The sequence below is a fragment of the Aaosphaeria arxii genome, assembly GCF_010015735.1.
Source record: "Aaosphaeria arxii CBS 175.79 unplaced genomic scaffold BU24scaffold_5, whole genome shotgun sequence".
Classification (NCBI taxonomy): domain Eukaryota; kingdom Fungi; phylum Ascomycota; class Dothideomycetes; order Pleosporales; genus Aaosphaeria; species Aaosphaeria arxii.
Genome location: NW_022983478.1, coordinates 1,980,234 through 2,001,133, shown reverse-complemented (window position 1 = coordinate 2,001,133; position 20,900 = coordinate 1,980,234). Strand labels below are relative to the sequence as shown.

Sequence of the window (20,900 nt, the reverse complement as noted above, 5' to 3'; positions counted from 1 at the left end):
CCCGGCGCTAAGAAGCCGCGACGGAACCTACTCAAAAAAAAATCCAGCGCAAGACATTCCGTGCTTAAGACACTCTCCTGCGTACCAACAGCCCATTTACGGGTAACAACAACAAGGCGCAATGGCTATCCAGAAGAAGCATGGAAAAGGTCGCTTGGACAAATGGTACAAGCTGGCTAAAGAGAAAGGCTATAGGGCTCGAGCCGCCTTCAAGCTGGTTTGTCAATCGGATCAACCAACTGGAACCAGTTGCTAATTAAACCTCCACAAATAGATTCAACTTAACAAGAAGTACAATTTCTTAGACCATAGATGCAAAGTCGTTATCGATCTTTGTGCTGCGCCTGGATCATGGTGTCAAGTGGCAAGGTAGCGCCCTCCGCAGTCTTTTCTCAATGGCTTGCTAAGATTTTCGCAGTGAGGTGATGCCTCCTAATTCTCTCATTATTGGAGTCGATCTAGCGCCCATTAAAGTATGTCCCGAGACTCCTACTGTCGATGCATTTTGGAGCCGTGTCTAACGTTACTCTTCTAGCCAATCCCACGCTGTATAACCTTCCAGAACGATATCACAACCGCGAGCTGTCGACAAATGATAAGACAACACATAAAGACACTGAAGGCGGATGTGGTATTACACGATGGCGCCCCAAATGTTGGCGCGTCTTGGGTTCATGATGCTTTTAGCCAGGCTGAGCTCGTTCTTCAAGTCGGTAACTCAGCTCGTCGATCTTGAAATCGCAACTAACAGTCACCGTAGTCGCTCAAATTGGCTGTGGAATTCTTGAGAGAGGTCAGTATTCGCCCTATAATGTTTACGAACTCAGTGCACATCTACACTTCGCGTATTCTCAGTTTGATTGGAAGGTTGCTGATTGGATTTGAGTAGGGTGGTACATTTGTTACGAAAGTTTTCCGATCCAAAGATTATAATTCCTTGCTCTGGGTTTTCAACCAACTATTCGCCAAAGTCGAAGCTACGAAACCACCTTCTTCTAGAAACGTCTCGGCAGAGATATTCGTCGTTGCCAGAGGCTTCAAAGCGCCCAAACACCTTGACCCCAAGTTCCTTGATGCTAGACACGTTTTCGCGGAACTTGCAGCGCCAGCACCAAATAATGAGGCAAAGGTTTTCAATCCTGAAGTGAAGAAGAGAAAGAGGGAAGGATACGAAGAGGGCGATTGGACACAATTCAAGGAGGCGCCTGTGAGTGAGTTTATTCAAACGGCCGATCCAATTGATATGCTTGGTACGATGAACAAATTGTCGTTCGACCAAAAGCCAAACGGGGATATTGCTATTGCAACAATTGCGAAGCTTCCGGAAACAACCCAAGAGATACGGGATTGCTGTGCCGATCTGAAGGTACTCGGAAGATCGGATTTCAAACGGTTGTTGAAGTGGAGGTTGAGAGGTGAGTTACCACAACAATGTTATATGCGCTCATTTTGTTGACACATAACAGTTCGAGAGATATTTGGCTTCTCTACAAAGAAGAAAACGGAAGAGGACGCCGCCGAAAACGAGGAGGTGGCCGAGATCGAGTCAATGGATGAGGAGCTCAAGATCCAGGAAGAGATGGAGAGATTGAAAGAGCAAGAATCGAGAAGAAAGCGAAAGGACAGGCGGGCAGCCAACGAGCGCAAGCAGAAGGAGATCATACGCATGCAATTGGGTATATCGGCACCTATGGACATCGGACTTGAACAATCTGGTCCAAATGGCGAGGATTCCATCTTTGATCTCAAGAAAGTTGATCAAGCAGGCGCGCTGGACAAGTTCGGTCGTGGCCGGATGACTACCTATACCGAGCAACCCAAAGTAGATGATTCGACAGATGACGATAGCGATGCGTCCAGCGATGACGAGGAGGACCGGCTTGATCGCGAACTGGATAACATGTACAACGACTATGTCGAAAATAGGTCTGCCAGAGACGCCAAGTATCGTGCAAAGCGAGCCCGTAAACAGGATGACGATGGCGAGTGGCATGGGTTTTCTGATGAGGATAAGGAGCAAAACAGTGATGGGGATCTTGTTGAAGATGACGCCAGTTCCATCAGTGGAGACGAAGAAACCACAAATAGACTTATCATGGACTTCGCCAACCCATCCCAAGATGGCCTAACCGTACGCGCCTCACGATTTTTCAATCAGGATGTTTTCAAAGGCATCGACGGTCTTGACGGCATGGACGAGGAAGATGACGAAGATGACGAAGATGATGAGAATGCGGACAGTGGTATCGATGTTGCAGATAAGGAATTGGCAACTTCACAGTCCCACAAAACTGTGAGCATGGAGTCAGAGGACCCAGCGACGAGTCCCGGTATTTCTTCTGATTCCGATGAATCACATGAGTGGGCAGACGATGACGCAGGAGACGATATCGAGGAGGTCAAGCACGACGAGTCAGCTTGGGAGCGAGATGATGTGCCGATGAAGAATGGTCGACCAGACATCGATATCATTACTGAGCAAGCAATGACCCTGGCACATGAGCTAGCGACTGGGAAAAGGACCAAGCATGACTTGCTTGATGATTCTTTCGTAAGTACTTTTTCCGACGTCCGTAGTCGCTTGAGCTAACGATCTCGAAAGAACCGATATTCTCATCGTGATGTCGATGGTCTGCCGGATTGGTTCCTTGATGACGAAAACAAGCATTCCAAGCTTCAACGTCCTATTAGTGCACAGGCTGCGGCGGCCATAAAGGAGAAGATGCGTGCTCTCAATGCACGTCCCATAAAGAAGGTCCGAGAAGCGAAAGCGAGGAAGAAGTTTAAGGCAGCACAGCGCTTAGAAAAGCTGAAGAAGAAGAGTGCTCTATTGGCAGATGAGGAAGGAATGACCGAAAAAGACAAGGCACAGAGCATTGCTAGATTGATGAGCAGGGCGGCAAAGAAGAAGCCAAAGCAAAAAGTGACAGTCGTTGTGGCTAAAGGCGGGAACAATGGTATCAAAGGAAGACCAAAAGGAACCAAGGGCAAGTACAAGATGGTCGATCCCCGTTTGAAGAAGGACGTTCGGGCCGAGAAGAGATTGGCAAAGAAAAGAAAGTAGTGGACAGTGGTATTTCAATAGGGAGGCGACATAAACCTCACCCTATTGGAAATGAACGATTTTTTTTACTCAAACAAAATTACCAGAAGCCAGTGAACGTGCCAATTCGACGGCTTGGACCTCTGGGTCCATGAACATCTTTAAAAGCGATCCCAGGGTATTGTTGTGCTTGGTTCATGCATCAGTGATCCTAATGCCGGTTTAGTGCAGACATTGGTCCCCTGTGCCCATTATCCCTTTTTGTAGAGTCATCGTGATTACCTACCGTTCGACGGAAGTCATGGTCGCGACGCTGTTTGTTCTAGGCAGAATTGGATTGAAAACAAAATCTGCGCATGAAAAGATCCATGGGAGTTGGAATTCTATGGGCAATGAAAGAGATATTTGTTCACAAGCAGCAGGATTCACGTAGCAGATAAGGAGCTCAAATGAAACTGATTTTGAGAATGCAAGCCCAACTACATCATCCTATCAATACGTTGCAGTCAATCTCCTTACCAAGTAATCCCCACTTTTGATTGCACCGTACTTCTTTCCTGATTCCTCGTATGTACCAGGAATAGCTTCAATTATACGCTCAAAATTTGGATTGCAGAAGTATGCTACAGAGTACCGTGGAGGGTAGAAACTCGATTGGTCTTCCCTCATTTGGGGCGGAGGCTCAACAACACGATGCTTCGTTGATTTGATTGTATCGTTGGACCAGCGAGCAAGTAGATCGCCTGCGTTGATGACAATGGTGCCTGGAATAGGTTCCGCATCGACGAATGTCCCACGAGGCGAGCGGACCTGGAGACCGCCGCGAGCATCTTGGAACAGAAGGGTTATAGAGCCTAAAGAAATTAATGGCATTGAACAACCTCAAGTCTCGACTTGCAACGAAGTTAACGTACCGTAATCACTATGCTCGCCCGCCCTTACCTGGAGCTGACCATCTTCCCTTTTGAACACGGACTTGCTGACACCAGGATAATGGAGTAAACGCAACGTATTATCACCAACGTCGGTGTATAAATCGAACCAATTCTCCTCTATACCCATGCCAATTGCGATTGCACGCATGAGTTCCATATGTAGGCCCTTGCATGTCTCGTGAAACCCTACCATGACCTCCTTGAAGGTCTTCGCTTCTTCATCGCCATCGACAGACGGCCACATGTTGGGCATACCTGCCTCCCCCTCGCGGCCAATCTCAAGGGACTCTTTCAAATCCGGAATGGAAGTCCGAAGCTTAGCAACGTCGTCAATTTCTTCTAGATCTGTTACCTTCTCGCGGCCTTGGGCGGTGTATCCACGATTTGCCTCGGGAGAATACCAAGCCAGGGCGTCCTTTTGCTGCTGTGGACGTGCAAAGAATTTGGCCGAATGAGAAAAAACGTTCGAGATTGTGGTAGGAGAAATGCCATGGCCTTTCAAGTAAATGAAGCCTGATTTCTGGAACCCCTCCAAGACTGCCTGGGCCGTGGCTTGTTTCGTTGCTGTATCCCCAGACAGGAATAGAGAAAAGTCAATAAGCTAATAGGTATCAACATATATGTATATAAAATAGTGAACTGATTCATTTGAGATATGAGATCTGCCGGCACCAATAGATATGGACACAAGTACATACCGGGATTTCCAGATCATCCTTTGCGACCGCCTTGTCGATATGTATTGCTGACATTCTGCCAAGTGTTGACAACTAGTAGATCACAGTGCGTGTATAATGGAAATCACGATAACGACTGAAGGAGATGGCGTAGATTCGAATCAGAGTTGTAGAGGCTTAGGGAAGATGAATCGACTGAATGCAGCGTGAGTGTACGAAGTAGTAAGTGATGACTTCCCACTTTCAAGAGGAGGGGAAACTGCAATGATTATTCGGAGACGTTTTAGCCAGGTCAGGCCAGATCAGGTCAGGCCAGACGAATAAATGCACCAGTAATTGCAATGGCAACTCAAAAACGAGCTCCACCTGGGTACTTTTGATTCAAGGCTGAACAAGTAAGGGAAGACATGCAATGCGCATGGCACGAGGTAGTCAGGCATCGGGTGCAGCATCCTGATAAGATAAGCGATAAGGGCAGTATGTCATGTCAATGAGCGGGGGAATTGAGCATCACATGACAGGATCACGTCCACAAATAGGTTATCTTCCGATCTACCTGGACAGAGTGGGTATCACGAATAGCAATCTAAGGTACGGAGTAGTCAGGTATGTCGATATGTAGAAATTATACCTCGTAACTTGGGCGGCTACGGCGGTGATAACATCTTTGGTTACCTAGGTACCTAGTACCTACCTACCTACCAATTTGGTACAAATCAAGTACGTATGTGTACATGGACCTACCTTAGAATACAATACACTGCATGATAGAATGATAGAAGCTATGGGCCCAATATTCCTGCTTGAGATAGACATATCGAAACTATCCCGGTACCTGAATACCTAAATCAGGAATCTCGTGGTTATGTACATGTAACATGTACAGAGGGTTGGCACGTCGGGCTGGCCACCTGCTAACTTCATGTATCTTCTATACCTAAAGTGTCTACTTAAAAATGTACTGTAGCCAGTAAACAATCTTAACTGCTTGCAATAAACCTCGCTAAGACACTGTTGTAGGCATAAATACTGCGAGTAGCATGGGGTCAGCCCGACGTGCCAACCCTCTGTAGTTACACACACACCCTCTCATAGCCCGGGCACATAACCCTTTTTCTCTACTGACGAGAATTATTTGATTAAGCTAATCTTGCATGTTCCGGCCACAAATTCATTGTCTTCCAAAATCTCCTCGAATCCAATCTTCTGCCGAGTCCGTTGGTGTCCCTCGGTAATGCCTTGATGTCATGCTCTTCCATTAACTCTGCAATCCAGGTTGCGTACTCCGATTCTTGCCCTTCACTCGCCGCAGAGCTGAAACTCAGGATCAAATCCCACCAGTCGTACACCCTCATATCCGTGATGAGCCATCTCTTTGCAGGCGTAAAGTTTCGATGGGTTGCGCTGATTGCCCTCGCCACATCCTCCCCATGGATGAAATGAACTGCCTTCTTCGCCCGGACATCATCCTTTGACTTTGCTACACGACCCAACCAGTTGGAAGGCTTTCTATCGTGACCGTAGAGGCCTGCGAGGTTGAGCACGCAGCCGTTAAAGGCAGTGCGAAGTTCGTCTTCGGCTACTGCCCGTGCGTTGGCGCTGTCGTAATCTGATTCCTCGGAAATCCACCCTGTACCCTGGTTGAAAATACCCGTCGAACCTAATTGAATCCAGTGATGTTCTATTGCACCATGCGTTTTTTGATACAGCTCGCACAGGCGTGTGGATGCACCGCGTCCGATCAGCGGAAAGGTGATCAGAACCGTCCGCGCTTGGGGCAGTCGTTGATAGGGCACCAAATCATGCGAATCTGAATCGAACTTGAATGGTATGGTTCCCTCCCTGCCACTTGTTGTTGTCTCCGCATGCGTGATGCCCTCTGCTTCGAGATGATTGATTAGAAATGTGGACGTCCACCCAGCACCCAGAATCAGAATATCCACGGTATGTGGGATTAGCTTCAACATTGTCTTATGTCGGTCTTGTGCGTTGCGAAAAGGTTGAGACCGGTAAAGAGTGGAGGGATGCGAGCTTTTCAACAACTACGAGGTGGGTGGACATAGTGTGCACAGATGATCTATGATTCATAACGTTGAGGTCATTGGCCAGATCTCCACCATAGCACCACAATCTAACTAAGTATATACCTATACTGTTTCTTGTACCCTACGCAATAAAAAGTGCCACAATGATCTACGAACGTACTCGCCGGAGGAGCCATGACTTCTATCATCTCGCCGGCTCTTAGATGTCTTCCAGATACATTTGCCCAAATCATCTCCATTGAATAACACGATTGACTTCTTCCGTGGCCAAAATTATTAGCCTACACAGGTGGGACCAAATGCCAGTCCATACGAACATCAGACACCGGACTAGACTGCGACGCCCTCATCACGACGCAAACCCATTTCGCTATGCTATTTATCTTCCAATGGGATAGGAGGCTACCCAAAAAGAGATGCAATCGCATTGAACGCCCTCGATGAGAAACAATGTCATTCGGCCGATTATTGGGTAGCACATTGAGGACCTCCCTGTTCATCATCATCATCTTCCCATTCATTGCCTGCGCGTGGATCGCCACTACCAGCGCCAAAATCGTCCATGTCAGCGCCGAATTCGAATTCGACCTCCTCGACATCGTCAGGCTTGTCCTCGGGTATGGTGGTAGCCGGAAGAGCATCTTTGATCTTCTGGATGGCTTCGTCGTTTTTCAGCCATCCATCTTCGGGAAACTCCACGTCGACAACGAGATAGAGATCGCCCTTCGCATCACTCTTTTTCATGGGCATGCCTTCACCCGGAACCTTGAGCACGTCTCCTGGTCGCAGGACTTTCCCATTTGGCTGTTCAACGTGCAATTGGATGCCGCGTCCGTCAAGGTGCGTTAATATGACCCTATTGAAGCCCACGAGGGCTTCCACTAGCGTGACCTTCAGCTCTGCTCTCAGATCTGCGCCTGCCCGCTCGAAGACGTCATGCGGTGCTTCTTCGAGAGTGAAGATGATATCGCCGGGTTCTTGATCTGGGAGCTGGTCGGCTTCTCCGGCGAGGACGATGCGGTCGCCTTGCCGCGCGCCCCTAGGGATGTAGAGCTCAAGAACATTCTTGGCTTCATTGACCTTCTTCCCTTTGCATTTCTTGCAGCGTTCCTTCTCCTTGAACAGCTTCCCCGAGCCCGAGCAAGTGGAGCATGTAACGGTTTCTTGTGTCACAAGGCCCGGACCTACTTGTCGCAAAACAGCTTTTGCGCCTTTGTATTGTTAGCAGGGTTCGAAGGTCCGAAACCTGAAGAGAGCGAGAACATACCTCTACCGTTGCATACGCTGCAATCGTGAGGTTTTGCGCCGGGCTTGCCTCCTGACCCTTTACATGTTTGACAAACAACGTTTTTCGTGTTCGAGAACTTTGTTGTCTTGCCCTTGTACAACTCCTCAAGGGTGACTTGATATTCCTGTTCTACGCTTCGGCCTTTTCTTGGAACGTTCCTGGGCCCGGGCCCGCCAGGCATACCACCCATGCCTCCCATGCCTGGCATGCCACCACCGAAGCCCATACCTCCAAACATGGAAGCAAATATGTCATCAATGTCAGGTCCCTCTCCCATACCGCCGCCTCTACTGGGATCGAATGCTGCCATGCCGTGGGTATCGTAGAGGTGTCGTTTCTCGTCATCATAGAGAATTTCGTACGCTTGCTTCGCGGATTTGAATCGAATTTCAGCTTCTACGCGCTCTTCCTCCACAACCTTGTCTGGGTGATGTGATAGAGCGGCCTGTCATATCGTGTGTCAGAGGGGTTTACTCTATGGTATCGCGAGCCATCTGGTAGGACGCACCTTGTGATATGCCTTCTTAATCTCTGCCTTGCTTGCCCCGCTGGTAATCCCGAGGACCTCTGTGAAGATTAGGATGTCATCGAATGGTTCATGAACCGTATGAACATACCATAGAGGTCAATGTCATCAACGTCATTCACTGAAATGGTGACTTTGATTAGTGGAAGTTCCTCTTCAGAAGAGAGTCAACTTACTCTTGTCAAACTCTAGTCTGCTTTCCGATACCAAAGAAAATTAGGTGCAGATGCTGCTAAGCCTGAGCCGTGTGGATGGAGTGTGGGAGTTCTTGAAACGAAACAATTCGAGCGTCCGTTGGCCTCGTGTTGTTGGATAGAATCAGAGTTTGCTGTGAAATGTGTACGATATGGGAGATGGGAAAATGATTATTCTACAGGCAGCGGGACTTCGTCCGCCTCCACTAAGAAACTACCTAATTATGCATGCGCGCGCTTGTTGGTTGGGTGCGCGCCTAATTTGTGATCCGGAGGGGCCTCCACCCGACTGCCGGGTTTCGTCGATGCATCGACGTGTGAATTCACTCTCAACTTCCCTCCTTTCACCTCCTCGCACTCCTTCGTCAAACGGTCCTCATTTGTTACCATACCTCTTCCCAATGAGCCGACATCTGGCATAGCTACATAAGGCACTGTTTCGTTGCCATATCATGTCAGTATTCAACAACACAGTCCCAGAGCACCGTGCACAATCTCATCCATTCGACCACCCACCATGAGTACCCCATCTGTAGAGTACTTGTCAGCTCTTGAAGCTCGCGATGCCCGCGAGCAGTCACACGCGCACTACATTCAAATCTGTACGTAGTGTGCTAAGGCCATACTCTGCCAATAGTGTATAGTTCGCTCAATCAGTACAATCTAGTTACTCGATTCGCCGATCGGTCGGCAGCTTCCACGTACCCATCAGTCTCGTCTGCTGGGGGATCCGTACCCATCTCCAGCTTACCTCTCAGACCCACTAGTTCAAAAAAGCAGTCGTATGGACCCTTAGATGCCACGGCACCTGACGCGACGTTCTCGACACCATCCTCGGGAGAGGTTACTCAGATCCGTGCTGAATTGGCACAAACGCAGAAACTACGCAATGATTTAGAAACCAAAGTATCGGATCAGGGCGTGGAACTCGAGGGTTTGAGATTAGCGGCGACCGAGCAGAAGAAGCGCATTGCTCAATTGGAGAAGACGAAGGAATACTTGGAACAGAAAGTCAAAGACCGTGCGGATGAGTTGCGGGGAAAAGGCAGATTTGTCGAGGAGGTTCAGGATGAGATGGTGGCAATGAATTTACAGCTGAATATGGCAGAACAGGAGAAGGAGAAGCTGAGACTGGAGAACGAAGAGTTGACACGGAGATGGATGGCCAAGATGGAGGCAGAAGCGCATTCAATGAACGAGAAAATGGATAAAGAAATGGAAGGTAGGAAAGGCCGGTGAGCGTGAATTACGAGCGTACATACATTGCAGCCAGTCAGCCACGACATTTACGGACTGTGCTCATTCATCTCCCAGAACGAGACAGGCATCTCATAAATACCTAGATAGACACAGAGGTGAATCATATATCGTCTAACGTGCATGTACCTGACTGATGGATCTGCCGTTACTAAATCTAAAAATTGATACAATACTCGATAGGTATCTAGGTATTCATAGCATGAACCAAAGTACCTGACCTCATGGCACTTATCTTCATGATGTACAGAAAAGAGGTAAACTTAGTATGTAGAGGTCGCTGCTGTTGCTTGCTTGCTGTTGCCTGCGGAATTGCCCTTTGGCTCATCAAAAGAGAATTGCTTACCCGCTCCAAAGTTCTACTGTGTACGGAGGACCTAGGTAGTGATTCACCTACCGTACCTACCTCAAAACTATTACGTTGGTGCTTGAGGGTACATAAAGTCTATAAAGGTACCTTGCCTGTGCCTCGCCTCGCCTCGCCTCGCCTCCGCGTGCCTTGGTGCCCCGCCCTCCCCCGCCCCACCATCCCCCCATGAAGTTGCCTGTCCGTAGCTCTGACATCTTTACTAAGACTGGTAGCTACCTACAAGGTACCTACCTACCTACCTACCTACCCATACCAATACTTTATCTACTCTTCTCTCGACCGTCCATTTGGCCTCATTCCAACTTCGCACGCATAAACCGCTGACAATCATGGAAACCTCCATGAAGACATGGGGTACGTTGAATGCTCGCCGCCCTCAGTCTACCACGATCAATTCCTCCACACCTACCTACCTACCTACAGATGCACAATCACTCACTAACGGAATTCCAGAGCTAGAAAACTCTATACAACTCGTCGACCCAACCCGAGATGCCCTCTATTCCTATTCTGCCGATTCCCAAAGGGCCATCAACAACGCCCGGCCATGGCGCACCGACCCGCACCATTTCACCTCTGTCCGTATCTCTGCAGTCGCACTGCTCAAGATGGTCATGCATGCACGCTCCGGTGGATCTCTCGAAGTAATGGGCTTGATGCTCGGGAAGATTGAAGCAAATACATTCGTTGTCACTGACGCCTTCCGATTGCCCGTGGAAGGGACCGAGACTCGCGTCAATGCCCAGGACGAAGCAAATGAGTACATGGTGGAGTTCTTACACCAGGCGCGTGAGCAGGGTCAGATGGAGAACGCTGTTGGCTGGTACCACTCACACCCTGGTTATGGATGCTGGCTAAGTGGGATTGACGTCAACACTCAAAAGACACAGCAGATGTTCCAGGACCCATTCGTTGCCGTGGTCATAGATCCAGATCGCACTGTCTCTGCTGGAAAGGTCGAAATCGGCGCGTTTAGAACGTACTCTGAGGAGTATGTCAAGGAAAAAGACAAGTCTCAAAGCGCTTCGGCCGGTGTAGGTGAAGATGGTTTGCAGACGATACCGTTGGGCAAGATCGAGGATTTCGGAGCACATGCAAACCACTACTATTCCCTCGACGTTTCCCATTACAAATCCTCCCTTGACACCAAATTATTGGAGGCTTTGTGGAACAAATACTGGGTTGGCACCTTATCGGCATCTCCCCTCTTTTCCAACCGCGACTACGGCACGAAACAGATCCGTGACCTCGCTAGCAAGCTTCATCAGGAAAACAACAACATCAAAAGGTATCACAAAGGAAGTCTTGGCGATTCGAAAGGTGGACAATTAGCTAAGCTAGGAGGGGCGGGAGGAAAGATCTCTAGAGAAGAGGAAATGGGTCTCCTCGCCGCCAAAGTGAAGCATCAGGTGTTTGAGCTGAAGGACGACAACATTTCTGTCCCCTCAACAGAGGTGGAAATGAAGAGCTGATCGATTTTTGTGCTGGGTCAACCGGAATGTAAGACCAAGCATTGCAGGGACAGAACGAGGTGCATAATCTCTGGCGTTTTGGGACATTTGAGGTCTTATTAGCGACTGGTCCAATACAATTTCGCAGGCATGGAGTTACTGCAATCATGAGGCTGACGGGCGGTTCCGCAATATAGCCACCACTGCAAGATTCTTTCGCAAACCTTTACCTGTGTAGTTGCCGGATGGCAGATGCTGTCGACGGGATCAGAGAGAAGTGCAAATCCTTCTCAGCATGGACTTTCCATCTATCAGAGCCAAGATAATAATAGGTACAAACCATAGTATCTGATTCAGCGTTCTCAGATAGATCACAATAATGTCTTCGAAGTGACACGTTCGATTGTTAATCAATAAACTCTCTGGATCGATGCCTTCCAGACTGATCAGTCAACTGCCTGAATGAAAATCCCCGCGGCTATCGTTTCTAAGTTGGGACAAGGCCAGAATGGTATCAGTCTTCAAGGATCGTAGGAAATATATCTTCATGGTTTATTGCGAACTTCAAAACAAACACGTCAACAGTACGAGTACTGTACACCTGGGTGTCTAAACTACGCCTTTCGGTTCTATGATTCCTCTATTCCTAATCTTGCCAGGGTCTCCTTTCGGCCAAGGATCATCATTACGTCGTAGATCCGCATTCCATCTTCTCGATCTGTGAGAGCGCTCCTCAAGTAATGATAGACGTCTTTTGACCCTTTCCTACCCTCAGGTCTATCATCGATGATTTCGCGAACCTTTTGCATCAGTTCCTCTCTAGACCATGACTTTGTATCCCCCAATGCCTTCACTCTAAACGCAATGTCTTTATCGTGTATTGAGTTTGGAGTTTGCCGCAGCCTTTTGAACATGAATGAGTTCCGGTGCACAAATTCATTTGCGTTCGTATAGTTCTCTCCATCTGATTGAATAATCTGCTCAACGAATGTTGATGGCGACCCGCTTATGTGCGATTGCCAGTCTTGATAGGGACCTTCCGGGTCTTGGAGTAGGGAGAGGACATTCTGCACCATATCCTGTCGGCCCTCACCACCAGCCAACGCACGCACCGCTGCATGCTTTCTTTGTAGGAACTGTAATTTACCAAAGGTGACCGTTGTGTTTCCCTTGGTGAACTTCAGCGTAAATTTCTCGACTAGCTTGTTCAAATCCATGACATCGCTTCTTCCTTGGTGGCTCCATCCTAAAAGAGCCGCGAAATTGGTCAATGTCTCGGGAAATATCTCCATATCTTTGAATGCCTGGATATCGGTGTCGAAGTTACGTTTACTCAACTTGTTACCATGTTCGTCAACTAGTAAACCAACGTGCGCGAATTGTGGAGGGGCCCAGCCGAATGCATCGTACATGGCAATATGTTTGGGCGTGGAAGGCATCCACTCTGAACCTCGGATTACATGTGTGATCTGCATATGATGGTCGTCCACGACGTTAGCAAGGTGATATGTTGGCAATCCATCCGACTTCAGGAGGATCGGGTCCTCGAAGCTGTTATCACCCTGAAGGCGTGGTTTCAGAGGTTTGAAGGCGCCATAAACTATGTCTTGATAGGCAGGATATGTTGTGGAAGCGAGCAATCGAATGACATGTTTCTCCCCGCGGTGCGCACGATCGTCGGATTCCTCCCTGGGAATGTTGGCGCAGGTTCTATCGTAATCAGTGGCGAGACCCAAGCCGTGGCGATGTTCCGCAAGGGTACGGAGGCGTTCTGGAGTGCAGAAACATCGATATGCATGCCCGGACTGTAGAAGATCGTGCGCGTGGGTACGATACAAGGAGCTCCTCTCGGATTGACGATATGACCCGTGGGGGCCTCCAACTTCGGGGCCCTCATCCCATTCCAATCCAGCCCACCGTAAATCTTCCAGCAGTCGCGCTTCAGCGCCTGGGACTGTTCGTTTTTGATCTGTATCCTCGATTCGGAGTAAAAATTGGCCGCCCGTGCGGCGTGCGAGGAGGTAATTGAATAGTGCCGTTCGGAGAGAGCCTAGGTGGAGGAAACCAGTCGGTGATGGTGCGAAGCGTGTTCGGGCTGGGACGTCGGGAAGTGATGCTTTCGACTTCTTGGGTCGCGATCCAATTATCGGTGCAGAGGAAGCGTGAGAGCGCCTGGATACTCTCGAGAGACGTAACAGACACGATGTGCAGGTGTATGGCCTGAATGAGGGCCACGCCAGAGAGAGCGGTGTTGCAGGCATTGTTTTGTTTTGTAAAGATTGGTGGATTGCTTCCGACTTCTATGCATGAAACTCTGCGAATATCGAATAGAAAGTTTAGGAAACACAGGATTGCACGGAATCCATCAGATAAAAATAACGTGCCCGTAAAGATTAGGTAGTTATCTGAACATTAGCTGGCTCTCATTTTCGAGACAATGATCGGTAAACTATACACAGTAGGTCGTTATTCTGTACTCGGTAGAGAGAGATAAAATATCTTTGCAGACTGACTGGGCTGATGTCGGAGGTCGGAGGATCGGAAAGGTTGGTCCAAGCTCCTCCAAAAAGCTCGAAGTCCAGTGAGCGAGCGCAACACATGAACTCTGAAGCACATAAGATAGGTACCCAGAGATCAGACCAAGCGTTCATTAGAGCATTGTGGTGTCTACTTCTTCTTCAATCCCACTTCAGGAAGACTACATACGGGATGTCTCCCCTCCACCTCTCTAGCACCTCACGAGCACTGTACCGGGTATTCGTCGCACCCCCGCCGTTGTTATCCCAGAATGTCCTCAAGCCAAGGACCATCCTCCGCACCATAGTGTATAAGAAACCAGTGCGGCGACATGCGCTCTCCGACACCTATACCATCGATAACGCAATCACTGCGCCTTACATAAACTTAGTCGACCTGGACGGCAACTTTCACCACAACTTTCCACGCGACCAGGTTTCATACGACCGTGTACAGAACCATCTACTTCTTGTCCAAGGAGCAGGTTCGGAAAATGACGAATCGGCCATCCCGACCTGCAAGATTATTTCCAAGATCGATCTTCGCGCACGACAGCAGAAGAAGTTGGATGCTGAGAGGCGGAGAGACACAGGTCAGAGCAGTGGGCCGAGCGCAAAAAACTTAGAGCTCAATTGGGCAATCGCGGGTGGTGACCTCAAACATCGGCTTGAAAAGATGAAAGGGTTTCTTCGAGATGGAAGAAAGGTGGAACTCTTGTTAGGTCCAAAGAGAAGAGGCCGAGCAGCGACGATAGAGGAGTGCAAGAAGGTAGTCACTAGCATACGCGACGCTGTGGCGGAAGTCAAGGGAGCAGCACAATCCAAGGAGCCCGAAGGAGTCCTTGGTGGGGTCATGACACTCGTCTTTGAAGGAAAGAGATTGGAGTCAAAGGACAAGGGAAAGCAATAGGTGACACAACTGTGTAGCCTTCAGGAAGGCTCTTAGGCCGCAAGTGGGTACGTACGTATCGTTGATAAGGATGGTTCTGTCGTCTGTCGCCAAAGAGGGTGAGGGAGCTCTTTTCGGTCTGCAAAAGTCACGACAGAATGCAGCAGTATTGCAGTATTCGGCTAGATCAGATCCTGCCAGAGACATGAAACAGGTCAAATATACTACATAGTTGTACATAACTCTGCCCAGGCGGCCCTATAACGGCGCCTGTGCTTATACAGACACTTGCTCTCCTTCACCAGAGGCATTTTCCTGGGATAAAGCATACCCAGTCTTCTTCCGTTGTGTGTACGCCAGGAGGCTCTTGAACTTTTTAAGCTCCTCGTCCGTCGCGGAGCTCATGTCAGCACCAGTGAGGGTGTTCTCAATCTCGGTCCGTAGATCATCTGCCTCCGCTTTAAGTACCTCAGCATATTCTCGCCAACTGTACGCTGATGCTCCGTCGCCTCGCAGATCCAATGCATCTCCCCGTGTGAATGCAGCTTTCGCTTCGTAGGACATCTTTTTCGTCTGATGATGCATGGCCAATGCATCTAAGAAACTCGATTCCCTCAATAACTGGAGATATTCAGGGCCATTGGCATCCTTCAGTCCAGCAAGCTTTTCTTTCTCAGAACTTTGGCGCTTGAGATCAAAATGCTCGGTTATAGCTTCGGCTTGTGCCTTGTATGCTTCCTCACGCGCTTCTAATGATGACAGATGGAGTCTCGTGGCCTCGGGTTCTGGCTTGGTTGCAGCTTGCGTTTGTCTCTTGTCTGCTACAGCATGGTACAGCCGGCTTTTTAATCGTAGTTGCTCTTCTGGCTCCTCTTCCAGAGCAGCGACTTCGAGTCTGCTGAATTCCGACCATCCCAGAACTTCCGGTAACTCTTCAGTCACACGATTCAATGTACTTGCAGGCGAGCGCGGTTGCTTCGGGAGGTCATCCTGATGTTTGAGCAAGAGCATCTGCAAGGCCCCTTTCTCTATGACCACTCTTCCCTGACCAAGCAGGTCCTTCACGTCTACTTCGTCCCATAGGAGTGCTTGACCCTTCAAAGGTGTCTGGGCAAGGGTCATCTCGAGAAGTGGGCGGTCCTTGACTGTGATCAGAAGGCTGCTTCCGCTTGACTTTCCCCACCAGCCATGAGCATTGAAGATTGCCTTGAGTAGTTCAGAGGATGGACTCTCCAGCTCTAAGGCGTTATCTACTATGATGAGTTCGCCTCTCCGGAAGCGGTACGAAAGAGCGGTTCGAAAAGCGAGATCGTAGACCTTTTTCTGTAGCTCCGTAGAGAAGTCACGAGGCTTTGGACCAAATGCTACACCACCACCCTTCAACATGGGACTTCTTCTATCGCCCAATCGAGCGGCGCCGGTTCCCTTTTGGGGCCGCACCTTGCGCGATGAGCCTCGCACCTCGTCCCGCCATTTTGTAGATGCAGTACCTCGCCGCGAGGCATCGCCCTCAAAAATTACTGCTCGATGTAGGATGTCGCGTCTTGTGGGAAGGTTTAGGTGGTTTGCTGGGTACTCTTCAAGGTGCAGTGGTTCGAGCGAGGGAAAATGATGTATGGTAGCGTGGACGGTCTGCTGTCCGAACGGCGTTAGGGGAACAAAAGTTTCTGATTTAGTCGAGCTGGTAGTAGATACGGATGCAAGCGGTGATGGCGAAGTTGATATAGTTCGCGAAAATGTTGCTGTGAGCGGTTTCTGCAGGAATGTTAGAGTGTGACGGTCTGGAAGGCGAGAGACAACGTACGGAATTGATGCCCTTGTGCGATGGCATGCAGCTCCACGGGGAACCAGTGGACCTCACTGGTAACAATAACCTCGCGGAAGCCATTGCCGGTAGAATTGTCATGAATGGCGGGACAATGCAGCTTCTTGGTCGTCTCCAGAGTTGGATCGCGGAGCTTGGGGCGGAGGTCGGAAACTTTTTTGAGGCTTGGCAGGCTGGACGAGTCTAATTGATTTTGTGTGCACTCCAACTCCTACAACGATCTACACCCACCGTTCCTACATAGTCTCTGCGACCAGGGCTGGTATTTTCGCGCACGAAAAGCACCAGGACCATTTTGGTCTACCGATTGAATACAATGGTATCCGTCAAACCGGCATTGTGGCAGCTCAATGCATGCCTAAGATGCGTCCGGCCCGTAACCACCACCAACGGATTGCATGGTTCAACAACACGTCTCTTCTCTATTTCAGCATCTACCCAAGATCAGAAAGAGATCATCCGCGATGCGAACGCTCCTCCGCCTCTATCGTCAACGCCAGTGCCCTCCACTACCGCATCGCAAAATTCGAAACCTGAGTTCATGCAGCAATGGGGTACACTCGATCCCAAACTCGTTGAGAACAAGCGCGATGAGCGTCGTCTCATTCGAAGAGAAGGCATCCAGCCTGTAGGCTCCCGCCGTCGCCGAGCTGCCCTTCGGCGATCGAACATCAACAAGACTCCCGAAATACCATTCGAGCAGCTGCCGTATCAGTGCTTTCAAGAGGCTAGAAAGATTTTGCTAGATGATAGGCGCGAGAAGCTGGAGCAAATTCAGACGCAAAGTTTGAGAATCAGTAATTTACTGTCTCAGGATCCATCAGTCAGTGGCGGAGCTCAGGCGAAGGAAGCTAGGTTGAGGAGTATGCGGAATCGTCTTGAAGAGCTCATTATCTTGGCCGATATCAACGACCCAATAGTAAAGAAGAAGTTCGAGGATGGTCAAGGTAAACTACAACCTCTCCAAAAAGACGCTTTACCCGAACAAGACTGATCATAGCACAGGAGATATGAATAAACCAATCTATCGTTACCTCGCTGATCAAAAGTGGCGAAAATACAAAAGACTTGTGCTTGAGCAGCGTCTGACGCAGTTCAACATTGTCCCTGATCTGGTGCCTGCCCTGGTCCCCACAGCTGACGTTGACATTGCTTTTGGTCGAAAGACCATTGCGCCCGGGGAGTACGTGGATTCGATCACAAGCGAAAGCCTGCCCCGGCTCAACGTCCAGTCATTTGAACCTGGCGAGAAACTCATCACTGTGGTTGTTGTAGATGCGGATGTTCCAGTTGCAGATAAGGATGGTTTCTCGTACAGGTGCCACTTCGCCGCCGCTAATATTCCCATTTCGCCAACGCAGACCTCAGTACCATTCACTAGGATTCAACACCAAGACAACAAGATCACCGATGAAGCGGCAAGGAGTATTGCACTGCCGTGGGTGGCACCTTGGGCACACAAAGGTGCACCGTATCATCGCCTTGTTGTTTTCGTTCTCGAGCAAAATGAGGCAAAGCCTGTGGACACTCAGTCAATTGCGAAAACAAAGAGGGATGGATTCATTCTGCGCAGCTTTATTGATAGATTTCAACTGAAGCCTATCGGTGCCACGCTGTTCCGCACTAAGTGGGATGAAAATATGGCAGGCGTGATGCAAAGGGCAGGCCTTGACGACCAAATCAATATCGAGTTTAAGAGGAAGAGGGTTGAGCCATTGCCATACAAGAAGAGAACTGAGCGCATGCGATAAACTAGAAGCTAGAAGGAAATGCGCGCGATGATGGAATTGGCGACCTTCGTATGTAATTCTACCCGTGTATAAGAAGCCCTATCTTGGCACTGTAAAATTTATATGATCACCTTCTGTTGATAGACGGCCCTCGTATGATCTACCCTTCCTCGTCAGAACTCACTTCGGTACCTACCTATATATATCCTCTATGTATTCCTGTCGTGCCGTGCTACCTGTAGCGAGGAATCTGGCCTTTGTGGGTCCGTGGACTTATGGAGGCGTGCCTTCCAAGTTCACAACCGCACCCACCAACCACTCCACTATGACTCGTCTGTATCGCGAACCCCAGATCTGGCTCCTTGAATCACGAAAAATCTGCCCTAGGCCTTTCTTGAGGTGATCCTCAACTACAAGTATGGTGCCAGATGTTGCTGTTGGCTGGTCGAGCGATTGTTCGTTTCGTTTGAGGATAGCCCTGGCAGTTGCGGTATTGGAAACGAAACCTGATGACACTACGCCACGAGGTCCGCTTAAACTAAGTCACTCGTCTACTCAAAGCTGATGTTCGGCAGAGTATATCCTACGTCTACGTGCTCATCTCAAAGTTGCCCGGGGGAACGCAGTGGGTGTTCGCCGCCAACGGTTCTTCGACTGTATAGCCTACTGGAAGGACAGATGCGAAATTCTGGATGCTCGAGTCGCGAATCTTGAGAAGAGAATGGAGGTCATGCAAGATAATAACCGCCCAACTGGTTTGTTATCGAATTCCAGCGTCGATGGTGCTCCTTCCTCCCAAACCGGACAGGTACAACGCAAACAAAAGGTCCTTCCACGATCGCAATCGATGACATCCTCGAAGGGCGATACTACGAGATCTTTTGCGGGCCCGCCGGAAAATATGGAATCGTACCATGTAGACGGAGACAGACCGCAAAGCCCTGCCCACGATCACAGCTGTGAGATACACCATTCAATCCATGTATAGACCACCAACAATCTGCTGATCACATTTCCAGTTGCTGAAATTCTCACTGAGTCTGTATCGCGGTTACATAGGCTACGCAAGCAACACAGTGAAGATCCTGAAACCATCTGCCTACAGTTGATACACATCGTCCGCTCCATTGGGACGTGCCAAATCTCCACCCCGCATACTAGGCCGGCCTCAAGTAATGGAAACGAAGACATGGTACCAGAAGCATCGCATATCCAGACCGTTGTGGCATGTTCACGAGCTTTTAATATGGTCCTCACTGCGTTCCGGAAAGTCCGTTCTGCCCTTGACAAAACTTTACTTGCTTCTGTTGTCTACGAGTGTCTTAGGATGTACCGTTCTTTGCTTGATCAGATCGCTGAGAAGGCTAAAAGATTAGGAATGGCGGAGGTGGCAGGTCAAACCGGCAGAGTAGGTCAGTCTGGGGCGAAACCATTGCGGGACAGCGGCAGTCTTCCGAATCCAACATCCCATTTCCTATACAACTTGCTGTCGAGTCTTGATAAGAACGATACCGTGGAACGGGAGATTTTTGAGGGCTGGCTGTTCTTAGTCGTCAAACGCGTCGGAGACCTTCTCTTCTTTTCCACGTTTGGGGCCCAGCGGGCTCGGCTGATCGAAACTGACATAGTACGTTGGGAGAGTACGAGTAGAAATGCTCGCAATACAACACAAGACGTCAAGGTAGAACGACTCGCCTTTCAGACGGAAGTTCGCCCGTTGGTCACATTGCTGAAGCGAGCCATGGCTCTTGCGCCACTTTATATGAACCCAAGATCAGCGGCTAGTACACGCAATGTGTCCAATCAGGCTCGGAGTGCTGGCAGTAGGCCATCGGTATCATCAACCTCTAGAACCCCTCTATACCCCCGAGTAAGAGAGCGACTGCAGCGAACGCTCATTCACTGCATGTTCGGCGAGGGAGATGACAACGAGCTACTGGACATCTTACGAAAGCCTGCCAGGCCCGGGAGGTATCCTAAGGACTCTATTCCAACGAACACGGGTGTTGAAGACTGGTTCATGGAAGAGGTTTGGAAGGTTGTCGGATGGGACTTATTAAGCAGAGAGGGTGGTGAATGTTAGAACAGGATGAATAGAAGCAAGAACACTCTAGGATGTCGGTAATAGATGCGGGGGTCATATAGCTCCTGCAT

At 49.3% G+C, this 20,900-nt stretch overlaps 11 protein-coding genes across 11 annotated transcripts; 6 read left to right on the top strand and 5 right to left on the bottom strand.

Annotated features, from left to right (window-relative positions):
• The first annotated feature begins 69 nt into the window (after nt 1-69).
• Nucleotides 70-3,133, top strand: BU24DRAFT_423765 (uncharacterized protein). The gene is made up of 8 exons (XM_033528340.1): nt 70-217; nt 275-369; nt 419-473; nt 536-709; nt 761-793; nt 890-1,415; nt 1,467-2,551; nt 2,603-3,133. Exons 1-8 carry the CDS (start codon nt 122-124, stop codon nt 3,062-3,064), a joined length of 2,526 nt encoding a protein of 841 aa, XP_033383197.1. The 5' UTR covers nt 70-121; the 3' UTR covers nt 3,065-3,133.
• A 354-nt stretch (nt 3,134-3,487) lies between these two features.
• BU24DRAFT_371659 (Clavaminate synthase-like protein) lies at nt 3,488-5,087 on the bottom strand. The gene is made up of 3 exons (XM_033524472.1): nt 4,677-5,087; nt 3,958-4,579; nt 3,488-3,897 (listed from the first exon to the last, which is right to left on the bottom strand). The coding sequence occupies exons 1-3, from the start codon at nt 4,728-4,730 to the stop codon at nt 3,536-3,538; spliced, it is 1,038 nt and encodes a 345-aa protein (XP_033383196.1). The 5' UTR covers nt 4,731-5,087; the 3' UTR covers nt 3,488-3,535.
• Nucleotides 5,088-5,580: 493 nt separating this feature from the next.
• BU24DRAFT_423764 (uncharacterized protein) lies at nt 5,581-6,704 on the bottom strand. Its single transcript, XM_033528339.1, has one exon. It carries the CDS (start codon nt 6,620-6,622, stop codon nt 5,795-5,797), a length of 828 nt encoding a protein of 275 aa, XP_033383195.1. The 5' UTR covers nt 6,623-6,704; the 3' UTR covers nt 5,581-5,794.
• An 18-nt stretch (nt 6,705-6,722) lies between these two features.
• Nucleotides 6,723-8,878, bottom strand: BU24DRAFT_442087 (uncharacterized protein). Its single transcript, XM_033530501.1, has 5 exons — nt 8,691-8,878; nt 8,606-8,635; nt 8,497-8,555; nt 7,968-8,433; nt 6,723-7,911 (listed from the first exon to the last, which is right to left on the bottom strand). Coding segments are annotated over exons 1-5 (1,302 nt in total). The 5' UTR covers nt 8,692-8,878; the 3' UTR covers nt 6,723-7,165.
• A 146-nt stretch (nt 8,879-9,024) lies between these two features.
• Nucleotides 9,025-10,199, top strand: BU24DRAFT_423762 (autophagy protein 16). Its single transcript, XM_033528338.1, has 2 exons — nt 9,025-9,310; nt 9,376-10,199. Exons 1-2 carry the CDS (start codon nt 9,226-9,228, stop codon nt 9,945-9,947), a joined length of 657 nt encoding a protein of 218 aa, XP_033383193.1. The 5' UTR covers nt 9,025-9,225; the 3' UTR covers nt 9,948-10,199.
• Nucleotides 10,200-10,531: 332 nt separating this feature from the next.
• On the top strand, nt 10,532-11,807 carry BU24DRAFT_451790 (COP9 signalosome complex subunit 5; the record flags this gene model as incomplete). Its single annotated transcript, XM_033531142.1, has 2 exons — nt 10,532-10,689; nt 10,759-11,807. Exons 1-2 carry the CDS (start codon nt 10,665-10,667, stop codon nt 11,805-11,807), a joined length of 1,074 nt encoding a protein of 357 aa, XP_033383192.1. The 5' UTR covers nt 10,532-10,664.
• A 513-nt stretch (nt 11,808-12,320) lies between these two features.
• Nucleotides 12,321-14,263, bottom strand: BU24DRAFT_423760 (glutamyl-tRNA synthetase). The gene has a single exon (XM_033528337.1). It carries the CDS (start codon nt 14,045-14,047, stop codon nt 12,416-12,418), a length of 1,632 nt encoding a protein of 543 aa, XP_033383191.1. The 5' UTR covers nt 14,048-14,263; the 3' UTR covers nt 12,321-12,415.
• On the top strand, nt 14,224-15,212 carry BU24DRAFT_410552 (uncharacterized protein; the record flags this gene model as incomplete). The annotated part of the gene is made up of 3 exons (XM_033525996.1): nt 14,224-14,244; nt 14,294-14,367; nt 14,480-15,212. 3 exons carry the CDS (start codon nt 14,224-14,226, stop codon nt 15,210-15,212), a joined length of 828 nt encoding a protein of 275 aa, XP_033383190.1.
• Nucleotides 15,213-15,369: 157 nt separating this feature from the next.
• Nucleotides 15,370-17,137, bottom strand: BU24DRAFT_423759 (ribosomal protein L4). Its single transcript, XM_033528336.1, has 2 exons — nt 16,996-17,137; nt 15,370-16,946 (listed from the first exon to the last, which is right to left on the bottom strand). Exons 1-2 carry the CDS (start codon nt 17,077-17,079, stop codon nt 15,468-15,470), a joined length of 1,563 nt encoding a protein of 520 aa, XP_033383189.1. The 5' UTR covers nt 17,080-17,137; the 3' UTR covers nt 15,370-15,467.
• Nucleotides 17,138-17,332: 195 nt separating this feature from the next.
• BU24DRAFT_348826 (PEBP-like protein) lies at nt 17,333-18,767 on the top strand (the record flags this gene model as incomplete). Its single annotated transcript, XM_033523580.1, has 2 exons — nt 17,333-17,963; nt 18,022-18,767. The coding sequence occupies 2 exons, from the start codon at nt 17,333-17,335 to the stop codon at nt 18,765-18,767; spliced, it is 1,377 nt and encodes a 458-aa protein (XP_033383188.1).
• A 397-nt stretch (nt 18,768-19,164) lies between these two features.
• BU24DRAFT_463592 (uncharacterized protein) lies at nt 19,165-20,829 on the top strand (the record flags this gene model as incomplete). Its single annotated transcript, XM_033532140.1, has 3 exons — nt 19,165-19,273; nt 19,322-19,705; nt 19,766-20,829. The coding sequence occupies 3 exons, from the start codon at nt 19,165-19,167 to the stop codon at nt 20,827-20,829; spliced, it is 1,557 nt and encodes a 518-aa protein (XP_033383187.1).
• Nucleotides 20,830-20,900: the final 71 nt, after the last annotated feature.

Excerpts from the sequence above, each read along its gene's own strand:
- BU24DRAFT_423765 (XM_033528340.1), top strand. The coding sequence starts at position 122 with ATGGCTATCCAGAAGAAGCATGGAAAAGGTCGCTTGGACAAATGGTAC. Across the intron at positions 370-418 it reads TCATGGTGTCAAGTGGCAAG|TGAGGTGATGCCTCCTAATT; the intron begins GTAGCGCCCTCC and ends AGATTTTCGCAG. Across the intron at positions 794-889 it reads CTGTGGAATTCTTGAGAGAG|GGTGGTACATTTGTTACGAA; the intron begins GTCAGTATTCGC and ends GGATTTGAGTAG.
- BU24DRAFT_371659 (XM_033524472.1), bottom strand. The coding sequence starts at position 4,730 with ATGTCAGCAATACATATCGACAAGGCGGTCGCAAAGGATGATCTGGAA. Across the intron at positions 4,580-4,676 it reads AGGATGATCTGGAAATCCCG|CTTATTGACTTTTCTCTATT; the intron begins GTATGTACTTGT and ends GATACCTATTAG. Across the intron at positions 3,898-3,957 it reads GGGCGAGCATAGTGATTACG|GCTCTATAACCCTTCTGTTC; the intron begins GTACGTTAACTT and ends TAATTTCTTTAG.
- BU24DRAFT_423764 (XM_033528339.1), bottom strand. The coding sequence starts at position 6,622 with ATGTTGAAGCTAATCCCACATACCGTGGATATTCTGATTCTGGGTGCT.
- BU24DRAFT_442087 (XM_033530501.1), bottom strand. Across the intron at positions 8,556-8,605 it reads TGATGACATTGACCTCTATG|AGGTCCTCGGGATTACCAGC; the intron begins GTATGTTCATAC and ends TAATCTTCACAG. Across the intron at positions 8,434-8,496 it reads TTAAGAAGGCATATCACAAG|GCCGCTCTATCACATCACCC; the intron begins GTGCGTCCTACC and ends ACGATATGACAG.
- BU24DRAFT_423762 (XM_033528338.1), top strand. The coding sequence starts at position 9,226 with ATGAGTACCCCATCTGTAGAGTACTTGTCAGCTCTTGAAGCTCGCGAT. Across the intron at positions 9,311-9,375 it reads CGCGCACTACATTCAAATCT|TTACTCGATTCGCCGATCGG; the intron begins GTACGTAGTGTG and ends AGTACAATCTAG.
- BU24DRAFT_423760 (XM_033528337.1), bottom strand. The coding sequence starts at position 14,047 with ATGCCTGCAACACCGCTCTCTCTGGCGTGGCCCTCATTCAGGCCATAC.
- BU24DRAFT_423759 (XM_033528336.1), bottom strand. The coding sequence starts at position 17,079 with ATGGCTTCCGCGAGGTTATTGTTACCAGTGAGGTCCACTGGTTCCCCG. Across the intron at positions 16,947-16,995 it reads CGCACAAGGGCATCAATTCC|AAACCGCTCACAGCAACATT; the intron begins GTACGTTGTCTC and ends ACATTCCTGCAG.